The 13796-nt window shown below is 32.5% G+C and overlaps 2 protein-coding genes across 2 annotated transcripts; both read right to left on the bottom strand.

The window, feature by feature from the left end:
* Positions 1 to 1229: 1229 nt before the first annotated feature.
* On the bottom strand, positions 1230 to 4460 carry LOC108830523 (uncharacterized). Its single transcript, XM_056996561.1, has 2 exons — positions 3806 to 4460; positions 1230 to 3676 (listed from the first exon to the last, which is right to left on the bottom strand). The coding sequence occupies exons 1-2, from the start codon at positions 4458 to 4460 to the stop codon at positions 1230 to 1232; spliced, it is 3102 nt and encodes a 1033-aa protein (XP_056852541.1).
* A 420-nt stretch (positions 4461 to 4880) lies between these two features.
* Positions 4881 to 5834, bottom strand: LOC130501673 (uncharacterized). The gene is made up of 2 exons (XM_056996504.1): positions 5511 to 5834; positions 4881 to 5468 (listed from the first exon to the last, which is right to left on the bottom strand). Exons 1-2 carry the CDS (start codon positions 5832 to 5834, stop codon positions 4881 to 4883), a joined length of 912 nt encoding a protein of 303 aa, XP_056852484.1.
* Between the last annotated feature and the right edge of the window lie 7962 nt (positions 5835 to 13796).

Genomic DNA, 13796 nt, shown 5'->3' with positions numbered 1-13796 from the left:
TAAATGTTTATAAATTTTATTCTTGATATTTTAGATGTCATAACTCTTAACTAGTCACAAATTTTTTAAAATAGTCTAAACTATTTTTTTTTATATTTTGTACATCAAATGAAAATAAAATATAAAAAAGTAAAGTTAAGAATTTCTTAAATATTTTTAAACATAATAAAAATATCCAAACTAGTATTTTATGTTTTAGAAAAATTAGAAAATATGAACTTTAGTTTCTATATTTTTATTTTCATAATTAATATATTATTATATAATAAAATTAATTCATTTATTAACCATCTTTCAACATTATCCTATGCCCGTGTACAATGCATTTATTTATTAAAGAAATATTGTAATATTTTATTAATTTTTCTCAAATTTTGTAGTTTACACTATGAAAATATTGAGTTTTTAGGTAAATTCCCTATATACTGAGTTAATGCTCTTTAACTTTTGAAACATTTTTACTACATTCTTAACTTTTATTATTGTCTCATAAATTATCTTTCATGGTACACAATTTTTTTTTAATAAAACTCAATATACTGCTTAAAATTAGTGGATTAAATACTATGAAATCTCTATTCTTTAGAGAAACGGAAACAACAAATGTTCCAAACCCCCTTGACCATTAACCTATGTTAGATGCAAATATGTATTAAAACAATATTGTCATTTTTTTAAAAAAATATGTGGGTTAACTTCTACGAAAATATTGAGTTTTAGATTAAATGCTCTATATTTTTATGCTTATACGTATTAGTGTTGTTTAAAATTTTATAATCACTTTATACATTTTTAAAGTACATGGATATCGTTCTAATTTTTTGACAATTGTTTTAATAAAACTTTATATGTTGCTTTAATTAGTGGACTAACCACTATGAAATCTTTATTCTTTTGTATAAACAGAAACAATAAAGCTTTCAAACCTTTTTGAACATTATCATATGTCAGTGTACAGTGCATATATTTATTTAAAAAATTATATTTTTGAATTTTTCTCAAATTTTGTAGGTTACACTACAAAAATATTGAGTTTTTAGGTAAATTTCTTATATACTGAGTTAATACTCTTTAATTTTTTAAAAAAATTATAACTAGATTCTAATTTTTTTTTTTTTTTTGTTGAAATGTTAAATTTATTTATCAACAAAAAAAAAAGTTTACAATACGAAAGAGTTCGGAAATCTGGGAACAACATCATCTTTAAGAAAGAAAGAAACAGCAAACTATTAATTTCTTCCCATCCAGCGGATCATCAGGCTACTGCAGTTCCCTGCGTTCCTAGAACGAAGAGAGGGGATGCGGTTGCGTATTGTCTTGTCTATAAACTTCGTGAGTTGTTGAGCGGTACGGTGAGCATCCGTGTGCTTCCTGCTGTTCCTTTCCCTCCATATACTATGGATTACAGCCTGGAAGGATAGTCGAAGAAGACATGAATCAATGGTAGACCTGCGAGGCGACAACAATGTTGTGACCGTGATACTCCAGTCTGGGCTTGGCCTAGATAGAAGAGAGCCTGTGAGCTCTGTCCAAATCGTGTATGAATATGGACATGCGAAAAAGAGGTGGTCGCGGGACTCATTTGGCTCACCACATAACCGACAAGACTGATGCTCACCCCATACTTGAGTACGATCACTAGTCGAGAGTCTGTTGCGGAGAGCCAGCCACGCAATGAAAGAGTAGCGGGGAACAGCTTGTGAGAACCAGATCAGCTTGCTCCATTCCACTATACTGCCTTGTTTTCTTACCTGATTCCAAGTGTTCTTCGAAGAGAACCAACCTTTGTAGTCATTTTCCCCATGACGCCATAGCAAACAGTCACAGCCTGCCTCCTCTACCGGCGGTGGTACTGAGTTGATACGAGTAATCATCGCCCGTAGGTGATTACTACGACATCGCCTTAAGTTCCACCTACCAGACAAGTCTGCAGACGAAACCGTTGCATACCGTTGGATGCCCATGACTTGAGTACCTGATGCTCCCGCAATATCAATCAACTTGCCCATATCCAGCCAATTGTCAAACCAGAAGAGAGTATCTTTACCGTTATGAATCTCAGATCGCAGAAACGTCGCAGCCTGCTGCCGAAGCTTTAGGAGTTTGCGCCATATCCATGATCCCGATGATTTATCACTAACATCCCAGAAACAACGATTCCGCAAGAGGTTTCTTCTGGTCCACGCAACCCAGAGAGAGCCTGAGTTGGTAAGATATCTCCATATCAGACTTAAAGCAAAAACCCGAGATGAGTCAGCCATACATCGTATACCAAGGCCTCCCTCATTCTTTGGTTTACATACATCTTCCCATGCCTCTTTGGCTCTGGTGGTGGAGTTTGGTGATCCAGACCAGAGGAAAGCGCTGCACATACTCTCAATAGTTTCAAGACATCTCTTCGGAAGACGGAACACTGAGCACCAGAAGTTTGTGATGCTTACAATGACAGTGTTAATAAGCTGAAGCCGGCCAGCATACGAGAGAGAGAGGCTAGACCAGGAGAGGAGGCGCGTTCTGATCTTATCAATGAGGGGTTCGTAATCAGTGCACGTCATGGATTTAGTCGTGAGAGGGAGCCCCACGTACCGGACCGGAAGGCTATCGACTGGAATTCCCAAACTGGTAACTTCATCACGAAACTCTTGACTAATTCTTCCTGCCATGTAGATAGAGGATTTCGCTGGGTTTATATTAAGACCAGATAGGCGTTTGAACTGATCTAGCACTGAGAAGATTCCCCGAAGAGATTCAGTGTCTCCATTAGTGAAAATCATGATGTCATCAGCGAAGCTTAGATGCATAAGGTTCACTTCTGAGCATGTAGGATGATAACCAATAGTTCCAGATGAGGCTGCTCTATTCAGAAGATGTGAGAGAACATTAATTGCAATGACAAAAAGATACGGAGAGAGAGCACAACCTTGACGGAGACCTCGGGTACTAGGGAAGAATCCCTCAAGTTCCCCATTGATAGATACAGAGAAAGCAGCAGTCGAGAGGCAGACATGGATCCAATGCACAAACTGTTCTGGTATGTTCATGGCTCGGAGTGTGTCTAAAATGAAAGACCAGTTTACTGAGTCAAAAGCCTTTGATATATCGAGTTTCAGAACGCTGCGAGCCGTGATGGAGTCCTTATGGTAGTTCTTTACCAGTTCTGTGGCTAGTAAGACATTCTCTAGGAGAAGCCGCCCCTTTACAAATGCACACTGATTCGTTTCAATCAACTCTGGTAGGAATACTTTCAGACGATTGGCAAGGATTTTAGAGACAACCTTGTAGAGAATGTTGCAGCAAGAGATAGGGCGAAAGTCTTTTAAGGTTTCTGCTCCTTGAACCTTTGGAATGAGGGCGAGAATTGTTGCGTTTACTCCTTTCGGTAAAAACCCATACATAAAGAAGGACTGAACTGCAATGGTGAAGTTGGTACTGATGATGGGCCAAGCAGAACGATAGAACTCAGCAGGGTAGCCGTCAGGTCCCGGAGCTTTGTTTGAAGGCATAGCAAACAGAAAATTCTTTATCTCTGCCTCTGAGATAGGACGAACGAGGAGCTCTGCAATATTTTCAGGGCATCGGAATTCCAGCAGCTCTGAAAGGCTTGGTATATCAGCCGTATCAGGTGTCGTTTGATCAGGGCAGGACCAATAAATTGCGCAAAGTATGTCGCCGCAGCCTGTTTCATTTCTGTAGGGTCAGTAATTATCACTCCACCCGCGAGGACCAGTTTTCTGATTGCATTGTACGATGTCCTGCTTTGGACAATCTTGTAGAAAAAGATGTGTTCTGAATCACCAAGTAATACGAGACTTCTGCCTGAGAAACTGCTCCTCTATACCAGCCCAGTAGTTCCAAGATGTTGTTGCTTCTGCAACCGCTTCAAAAGTAGTTGTGTCTGGGTTTGCCAAAGCTTGTTCCTGCTTATCACACAGGTTCTGAAGAGCTTCCTTTGAACGAAAAGGGATATCACCAAATTTGGTCTTATTTAGAAGTCGGAGAGCAGGCTTCAGAAGCTTTAATTTGCGGTGGAAGAGGTAAAGAGCAGAGCGCGAGTGGTATAGTGGCTCTGTCTCGTTCCAAGTCTCAGCGACAACAGTGGCGAAGTCTGGATGATCGACCAAGAAGTTAAAGAACTTAAAAGGTCTTTTCTTCCCCAAAGTCTGAGCTTCTAAAAACACCTTGCAGCGAGTATGATCCGAAACACCACAGGGCTCAAACTGTGCGTAAGACTGAGAGAATTGAGTAAGCCAGACATCATTGACAAGAACGCGATCCAGTTTCTTAGCAATGGGATTTGCTGGCTGGCTGTTGGTCCATGTGAACGTATTACCCAGTGACGTGAGGTCCGTAAGATTGCAGGTGGAGACAGTGTGTTGAAACTCTCGCATTCCTCCTTGATGCCGAGGGTTGAGACCCGTGGAATGTTCAGAAGAAGAGAGGGTCTCGTTAAAGTCTCCCATGATTATCCAAGGCACTCCGTGAGAAGTGAACTGGGTATTATTTTGAATCAAATCTTCCCAGAGATGTCATCTCTCTCTCTGAAAATTGGAAGCATAAATACAAGAACAGAGGAAAGCTTCCCCCGTCGCAGAGGTGACCCAGACGGTGATGATCTTAGCACTCTTGTAAAGAACCGTAACGTTGACGTTGTCAGACCATACGACCCAGATTTTTCCAAGCCGATGATGATCGTAGTTATTGAGATGCTTCCAGCCTGGAAGAGTAGTATTTAAGATGCGTTCACAGTTACTCTCTTGAACACGAGTTTCAAGTAAGCAGCCAAAAGAGGGAGTAGAAGATTGAATCCAAGTACGAAAAGATTGATGTTTGCGCGTTTTGTTGAAGCCCCGGGTATTCCACGCAAAAAGAGAAATCATCATTTAGTGCCTCCGATTGGAGGCTGTTTTGTTTTTGGTTGTTTTGGTGCTCTTCTTCTTTTCATTCTGGCCTTGTTGGCTCGTGCCTGGTTTGTTCCGAGCGTTGGTCTTTACTTTACCAGCAGCCTGAGCAATGGCTTTCTCTTCTTTTTGAGGCGGGTCAGGGGACTCTTCCTCAGTCTCATCAGAGCTGCTACTTTCCAACTCACCCTCTTCCATTTCATCAAGGACCTGGTATCTTGACGGCGAACCTGTGTGAGCATCTCTGTCTGGGACTTTCTGAGTTTCTCTGCGTGGGGAGGCTCTATTACTTTTCCCAACATCCTTCCATTCATTTACTTCTGAGCTACCTTCACCATCCTGTTTCCCAGATATAGGGTCGATCACTTCCAGAAGCACGTCTTGCGTCTCAGGTAGAGACACATCTGCTGCTGTTCGTTCTACTACTTTCACTGCGGTTTCCTGCTCTGCAGTGACATCTTCCTCAACTGCAACAGACATGCTCTTCTTCTGTTTACTAGTCTTATCCGTAAGAATAGTTTTGTTTGTAGCTTCCTTCTTACCACACTCTTTCTCTACGTGGCCCCACTTCTAGCAAGACGGACATCGAGGTGGTAGCCAAGGATAACTAACTTGTATGCTCATATCGGTACCTTTAATTGAGATACGCTCAGGTAGTGGTTTCTCCAAGTTCAGTACCACGAGAATACGTGCAACATCCAAACGAGTACAACGAATTGTGTTTGGATGAATCTTTGCAGTTCTTCCTATTGTGTCTCCGAAGAATGTAAGTCCATTCTGAGAGAAGAGATGTCCTGGAACTCCCTTTAGATCAACCCATAAAGGAATGGCCGTAAGGTCAGGTTTTGATGCTTCCGTATCCGGAGTCCACTTCTGGACAACAAGTGGGATGTCTGCAATGTGCCAGAAGTGTCTTCTGAGAACTCGAGCTTTCATATGCTGATCATCGATTCGAAACAGAACTGTTTTCGGAGCAATAAACTAGGCATCGATCTTTGCAGGTTTATCCTTTGAGGACCACAGTCGATTAACCGTGGCATGGACTTTCCCAATATGTGGAGACGCATCACCAATGAAGTGTCCCACAATGTACGATGACCATAAGGGTTTTGGATCCACAGTGAGATCCTCGGGGAGATCCACCACTGCGACACCGTCTTGTAGATCAACAACGGGAGAGTAGTGGATGATCGGTTCTCCTTGGTCTGCAACGACCGCAGAGTAGAGTGTTTTCTGAGGCGAGTTCTGGCTGTCTGCGTAGATCTTAGAAGGGGAGAGGGGGAGATCTGGGCCCCCGCCGGAAGGAGGAGTCGCCATGGCGCCGGCGACCGGAGTCTTGGGGCGCACGGCAACGAGGAAGCGCCTTAGGGTTTTCGCCTTAGAGCAGGTTTTATTTCGAAGGTTTATTATTGTATCATAAATTATCTTTCATGGTACATGGTCATCTTTTTAACCCCTTACAATCGCAAAAACTTAATCTTTGTTTATTCACACTTATTATTATATATTAAAAAGTCATTTAAGTGACTTTTCATTACTATGATTATAGGTGTAACTTTACATATTATTATAATTTTGATGGGATTTTAGTTTTGATTTATTTTTATCGCTTCTAAAATAAAAATTAATTATAAAATCAATTATCTTCAAATTTTAGATTGAAGTACAAAAATCTTTTTGTAATGATCGATTGTATTATTAAGTCATCTAATTAAAGAGTTGTAAACAAGGTGAACCACAAAAACTTATAAATCTTGTAAATAATTGTTTGTAAATTTTATAAATGTATTTATCATTGTACAAATGTATATTCATAAGGATTTGTAAATCATATAAAATTATGTCACACTTTTTATTAAATTATTATATATATATTTAAAAGATTTTTGGTTAGATGTAGTTAATAACTGAAATCTTAAAAATTGTTACAATTTCAATGGTTAATAATTTTAGATTTTTTTTTGTATTAGTGCTAAAATTAAATCCTAAAATGAAAAGTGATTCTAAAATCAATTATTTGCAGTTTCTGTATTTTAATAAATCTAAAATAAAATGTTGTTATTTTTAATCATATCCAAAAAATTTGTTTTCGACAAATATTTTTAAAATACACATAAAAGAATAATTAATTATTTTCGTTAATTTTAAAATTTAAAATAATCAAACAAATCAGAAATTTGTGTCAGAGTTATAAAAACCTTATGATCCTCATTTTGGATTTACAAATAAAAAAACTACTGTCTTCTTTTCTCTTTGAAAATTAGAGTATTTACACTTTTCACGAATAAAAATAAAAATAATTGTACAATCAGTGAAATGAACCAATTGTAAAATTGAATTCAAGTTAAAAAACTTATGGTGACTTAGAATTATATTTTTGAATTATTTTAAATCTCACAGGTCTTCTTAAAAATAAATATGAAATATTTGATTATTAAATTTTAATAATTCAATAATTATAATATTGTAAACAAAACATATATTTCTTCATATAATAGAACTTTCTGCGAAATCACGGCCAAAACACCTACTGAATCACATCGTGTTTAGCTTGGTAAAAGATATGATATTCATTGCACCCAATGTTTTGAAAACCGACACAGACACTGAACCAGATAACTTACCGGGTCACTGGGTCATTGTGTCGACCGCGGATGAACTGCGGTTAATAAATGAATTAATTTTATTATATAATAATATATTAGTTATGAAAAATAAAAATATAGAAACTAAAGTTCATATTTTATAATTTTTCTAAAACATAAAATAATAGTTTGGATATTTATATATATTATGTTTAAAAAATATTTAGGAAATGCTTAACTTTAATTTTTATATTTTATTTTCATTTGATGTACAAAATATCAAAAAAATAGTTTAGACTATTTAAAAAAAAGACATTTGGATGTTTGGATAATATGATACAATAAAGGTTTCAAACCTCTTTCAACATTAAACAAGATTTTCTATGAAAATATAATTGACCATCATCATATGTCAATAAGGGATATACCTATGAATTGAAACAAGATTTTCTTATTTATTGATTTTTTTTTTTCAAAATTTGTGGGTTAACCTCTACGAAATATAATGTTTTTGTTAATTTCTCTATATACTGAAGTTTATACTCATTAAAGTTGTTTAAAATTTTCTAACTGCATTATAGATTTGTATTAATCTATTATAAACTTTCATGGTACATGGGCATCTTTCTATTTTTTTAACAATTGTTTTAATAAAACTTTATATGTTGCTTAAATTAGTGGACTAACCACTATGAAATCTCTATTCTTTTGGATAAAAGGAAACAATAAAGGTTTCAAACCTCCTTGACCATTATCCTATGTTAGTTTATGATGGAAATAAGCACTAGAACAATATTTTCATTTTTTTGTTTTTTCTCAAAATATGTGGGTTAACCCCTATGAAAATATTGAGTTTTAAGTTAAATGCTCTATATTTTTAAGTTTATACTCATTAGTGTTGTTTAAAATTTTCTAATCACTTTATACATTCTTATCAATGTATGATAAACTCTATTTCATAGTACATGGATATCGTTCTAATTTTTTAACAATTAAGTTAGTAAAACTTCATGTGCTGCATAAATCATTGGACTTACCACTATGAAAATTTTATTCTTGAGAGAAAGGGAGACAACAAAGGTTCTGAACCTCTTTGACCATCGTCCTATGTCAATAAGGGATGCAACTATGAATTTAAACAAGATTTTCTTATTTATTCCAAAATTTATGGGTTAACCACTACGAAAATATAATTTTTTTTGTTAATTTCTCTATATACTGAAGTTTATATTCATTAAAGTTGTTTAAAATTTTATAACTGCATTATAAATTTGTATTAATCTATTATAAACTTTCTTCCGTTCCATTGTACATGGACATCTTTCTATTTTTTAAAATTTTTTAAATAAAATTTAACATACTCCTTAAAGATGTGGACTAACCACTATGAAATCTCTATTCTTTTGGATAAACGGAAACAATAAAGGTTTCAAACCTCTTTGACCATTATCCTATGTTAGTTTATGATGCAAATATGCATTAAAACAGTTTTTTCATATTTTTTGTTTTTTCTCAAAATCTGTGAGTTAACAACCGCTATGAAAATATTGAGTTTTAGGTTAAATGCTCTATATTTTTAAGTTTATACTCATTACTGTTGTTTAAAATTTTCTAATCATTTATACATTCTTATCAATGTATGATAAATTCTCTTTCATGGTACATGGGCATCGTTCTAATATTTTAACAATTAAGTTAGTAAAACATCATATGCTGCATAAATCATTGGACTTACCACCATGAAAATTTTATTCTTGAGAGAAATGGAGACTACAAAGATTCCAAACCTCTTTGACCATTATCCTATGTCCATAAGGGATGTAACTATGAATTTAAACAAGATTTTCTTATTTATTGATTTTTTTTCAAAGTTTGTGGGTTAACCCCTACGAAATTATAATGTTTTTGTTAAAATCTCTATATACTGAAGTTTATACTCATTAAAGTTGTTTAAAATTTTCTAACTGCATTATAAATTTGTATTAATTTAATGAGTTTAAAATTTTCTAACTGCATTATAAATTTGTATTAATCTATTATAAACTTTCTTCCATGGTACATGGACATCTTTCTATTTTTTTAACAATTGTTTTAGTAAAACTTTATATGTTGCTTAAATTAGTGGACTAACCACTATGAAATCTCTATTCTTTTGGATAAACGGAAACAATAAAGGTTTCAAACCTCCTTGACAATTATCCTATGTTAGTTTATGACGCAAATATGCATTAAAACAATATTTTCATATTTTTGTTTTTTCCCAAAATATGTGGGTTAACCCATATGAAATATTGGGTTTTAGGTTAAATGCTCTATATTTTTAAGCTTATACTCATTAGTGTTGTTTAAAATTTTCTAATCACTTTATACATTCTTATCAATGTATGATAAACTCTATTTCATAGTACATGGACATCGTTCTAATTTTTTAACAATTAAGTTAGTAAAACTTCATATGCTGCCTAAATCATTGGACTTACCACTATGAAAATTTTATTCTGGAGAGAAATGGAGACAACAAAGGTTCCAAACCTCTTTGACCATCGTCCTATGTCAATAAGGGATGCAACTATGAATTTAAACAAGATTTTCTTATTTATTGATCTTTTTCAAAATTTGTGGGTTGACCCCTACGAAAATATTTTTTTTTGTTAGTTTCTCTATATATTGATGCAAATATGCATTAAAATAATATTTTCATGTTTTTTTTTTTCAAAATATGTGGGTTAAAAAACCCTATGAAAATATTGAATTTTAGGTTAAATGCTCTATATTTTTAAGCTTACACTCATTAGTGTTGTTTAAAACTTTCTAATAACTTTATACATTCTTATCAATATATGATAAATTTTATTTCATGGTACATGGACATCGTTCTAATTTTTTAACAACTAAGTTAGTAAAACTTCATATGCTGCCTAAATCATTGGACTTACCACTATGAAAATTTTATTCTTGAGAAAAACAGAGATGACAAAGGTTCCAAACCTCTTTGACCATTATCCTATGTTAATAAGGGATGCAATTATTTAAACAATATTTTCTTATTTATTCATTTTTTTCAAAATTTGTGGGTTAACACCCAAAAAATATAATTTTTTTTTGTTAATTTCTCTATGTACTAAAGTTTATACTCATTAAAGTTGTTTAAAATTTTCTAACTGCATTATAACTTTGTATTAATCTATAATAAACTTTTTTCCATGGTACATGGGCATCTTTCTACTTTTTTAAGAACTGTTTTAATAAAACTATACATGTTGCTTAAATTAGTGGACTAACCACTATGAATTCTCTATTCTTTTGGATAAATGGAAAAAATAAAAGTTTCAAACCTCCTTGATCATTATACTATGTTAGTTTATAATGCAAATATACATTAAAACAATATTTTCATATTTTTTTATTTTTTCTCAAATTTATGTGGGTTAACCCCTACGAAAATACTGAGTTTTAGGTTAAATGCTCTATATTTGTAAGCTTATATTCATTAGTGTTGTTTAAAATTTTCTAATCACTTCATACATTCTTATATATGAATGATAAACTCTCTTTCATGGTACATGGGCATCGTTCTAATTTTTTAACAATTAAGTTAGTGAAACTTCATATGCTTCCTAAATCATTGGACTTACCACTATGAAATTTTATTCTTGAGAGAAACGTAAAAAACAAAGGTTTCAAACCTCTTTGAACATCATCATGTGTCAATAAAGGATGCAACTATGAAATTAAATAAGATTTTCTTATTTATTGATTTTTTTTCAAAATTTGTGGGTTAACCCCTACGAAAATATAATTTTTTTGTTAATTTTTCTATATACCGAAATTTATATTCATTAAAGTTGTTTAAAATTCTCTGACTGCATTATAAATTTGTATTAATCTATTATAAACTTTCTTCCATGGTACATGGGCATCTTTCTATTTTTATAACAAATATTTTAATAAAACTTTATATGTTGCTTAAATTAGTAGACTAACCACTATGAAATCTCTATTCTTCAGAGAAACAGAAACATCAAAGGTTCCAAAACTCCTTGACATCTATCCTTTGTTAATTTATGATGAAAATATGCATTAAAATAATATTTTTTATATTTTTTATTTTTTCTCAAAATATGTGGGTTAACCCAACGAAAATATTGAGTTATAGGTTAAATGCTCTATAGATTAAAGCTTATACTCATTAGTGTTGTTTAAAAGTTTCTAGTCACTTTATACATTCTTATCAATGTATGATAAACTCTCTTTTATGGTACATGGTCATCTTTCTAATTTTAAACATATAAGTTAGTAAAACTTCATTTGCTGCCTAAATTATTAAACTTACCAATATGAAAGTTGTATTCTTGAGAGAAATGGAGGCAACTGAGGTTCTAAACTATTTGACCATCATCTTATGTTAGTGCTCGATGGAACTATACACTAAAACCAGATTTTCATATTTTTGAAATTTTTCCAAAATCCATGGGTTAACCCCTTCTACGATAATGAGTTTTTGGTAAAATCTCTATATACTGAAGTTTATACTCTTTACTTTTGTTTAAAAATTTCAAACCACATTCTACATTTGAATTAATATATTCTAAACTATCTTTCATGGTATATAGGAATCATTCTAATTTTTTAATATTTAGTTTGGTAAAATTTCATAAACTGCCTAGATCAATGGAATTACCATTATAAAATCTTTATTTTCTAGAGAAACGGAGACAACAGAGATTCTAACTCTTTGACCATCATCTTATGTCAGTGCTCGATGAAACTATACACTAGACCAGATTTTAATATATTTAAAATTTTTCTAAAATCCGTGGGTTAACAACCCTTTCTAAAATAATGAGTTTTCGGTAAATCCTCTATATACTGAAGTTTATACTCTGTCTTTGGTTTAAAAATTTCAAACCACATTCGAAATTTGAATTAATATATTCTAAACTATCTTTCATTGTATATAGGAACCATTCTAATTTTTTCATATTTAGTTTAGTAAATTTCTTATACTGCCTAGATAAAAGAAATTAGCATTATAAAATCTTCATTATCTAGAGAAACGGAGACTACAAAGGTTCTAAACTCTTTGACCATCATCTTATGTCAGTGCTCGATGAAACTATACACTAAACCCAGATTTTCATATTTTTGATTTTTTTCTCAAAATCCGTGGTTTAACCCTTCAAAAATATTGAGTTTTAGGTAAATGCTCTATATACTGAAGTTTATACTCTTCACTTTAGTTTAAAAAATTTCAAACCAAATTCTATTTTAAATTAATGTATTATAAACTATCTTTCATGGTATATAGGAATCATTCTAATTTTCTAATATGTAGTTTACTAAATTTTCATATACTGTTTAGATTAGTGGAATTACCATTATAAAATCTTAATTTTCTAGAGAAACAGAGACAACAGAGATTCTAAACTCTTTGGTCATCATCTTATGTTACTGCTCGATGAAACTATACACTAAGACCAGATTTTAATATATTTAAAAAATTTCTAAATCTGTGGGTTAACAACCCTTTCTAAAATAATGAGTTTTCGGTAAATCCTTTATATACTGAAGTTTATACTCTGTCTTTGGTTTAAAATTTCAAACCACATTCGAAATTTGAATTAATATATTCTAAACTATCTTTCATTGTATATAGGAATCATTCTAATTTTTTTATATTTAGTTTAGTAAATTTCTTATACTGCCTAGATAAAAGAAATTAGCATTATAAAATCTTCATTATCAAGAGAAACAGAGACTACAAAGGTTCTAAACTCTTTGACCATCATCTTATGTCAGTGCTCGATGAAACTATACACTAAACCCAGATTTTCATATTTTTGATTTTTTTTCTCAAATCCGTGGTTTAACCCCTTCAAAAATATTGAGTTTTAGGTAAATGCTCTATATACTGAAGTTTATACTCTTCACTTTAGTTTAAAAATTTCAAACCACATTCTATTTTAAATTAATGTATTATAAACTATCTTTCATGGTATATAGGAATCATTCTAATTTTCTAATATGTAGTTTACTAAATTCTATACTGTTTAGATTAGTGGAATTACCATTATAAAATCTTTATTTTCTAGAGAAACAGAGACAAAGAGATTCTAAACTCTTTGGTCATCATCTTATGCTACTGCTCGATGAAACTATACACTAAGACCAGATTTTAATATATTTAAAAATTTTCTAAAATCCGTGGGGTTAACAACCCTTTCTAAAATAATGAGTTTCGGTAAATCCTCTATATACTGAAGTTTATACTCTGTCTTTGGTTTAAAAATTTCAAACCACATTCGAAATTTTA

The sequence above is a fragment of the Raphanus sativus genome, chromosome 2, assembly GCF_000801105.2.
Source record: "Raphanus sativus cultivar WK10039 chromosome 2, ASM80110v3, whole genome shotgun sequence".
In the NCBI taxonomy this organism is placed as follows: domain Eukaryota; kingdom Viridiplantae; phylum Streptophyta; class Magnoliopsida; order Brassicales; family Brassicaceae; genus Raphanus; species Raphanus sativus.
Note: the sequence above shows the minus strand (reverse complement) of the source record. Positions and strands in the feature narration are given on the sequence as shown.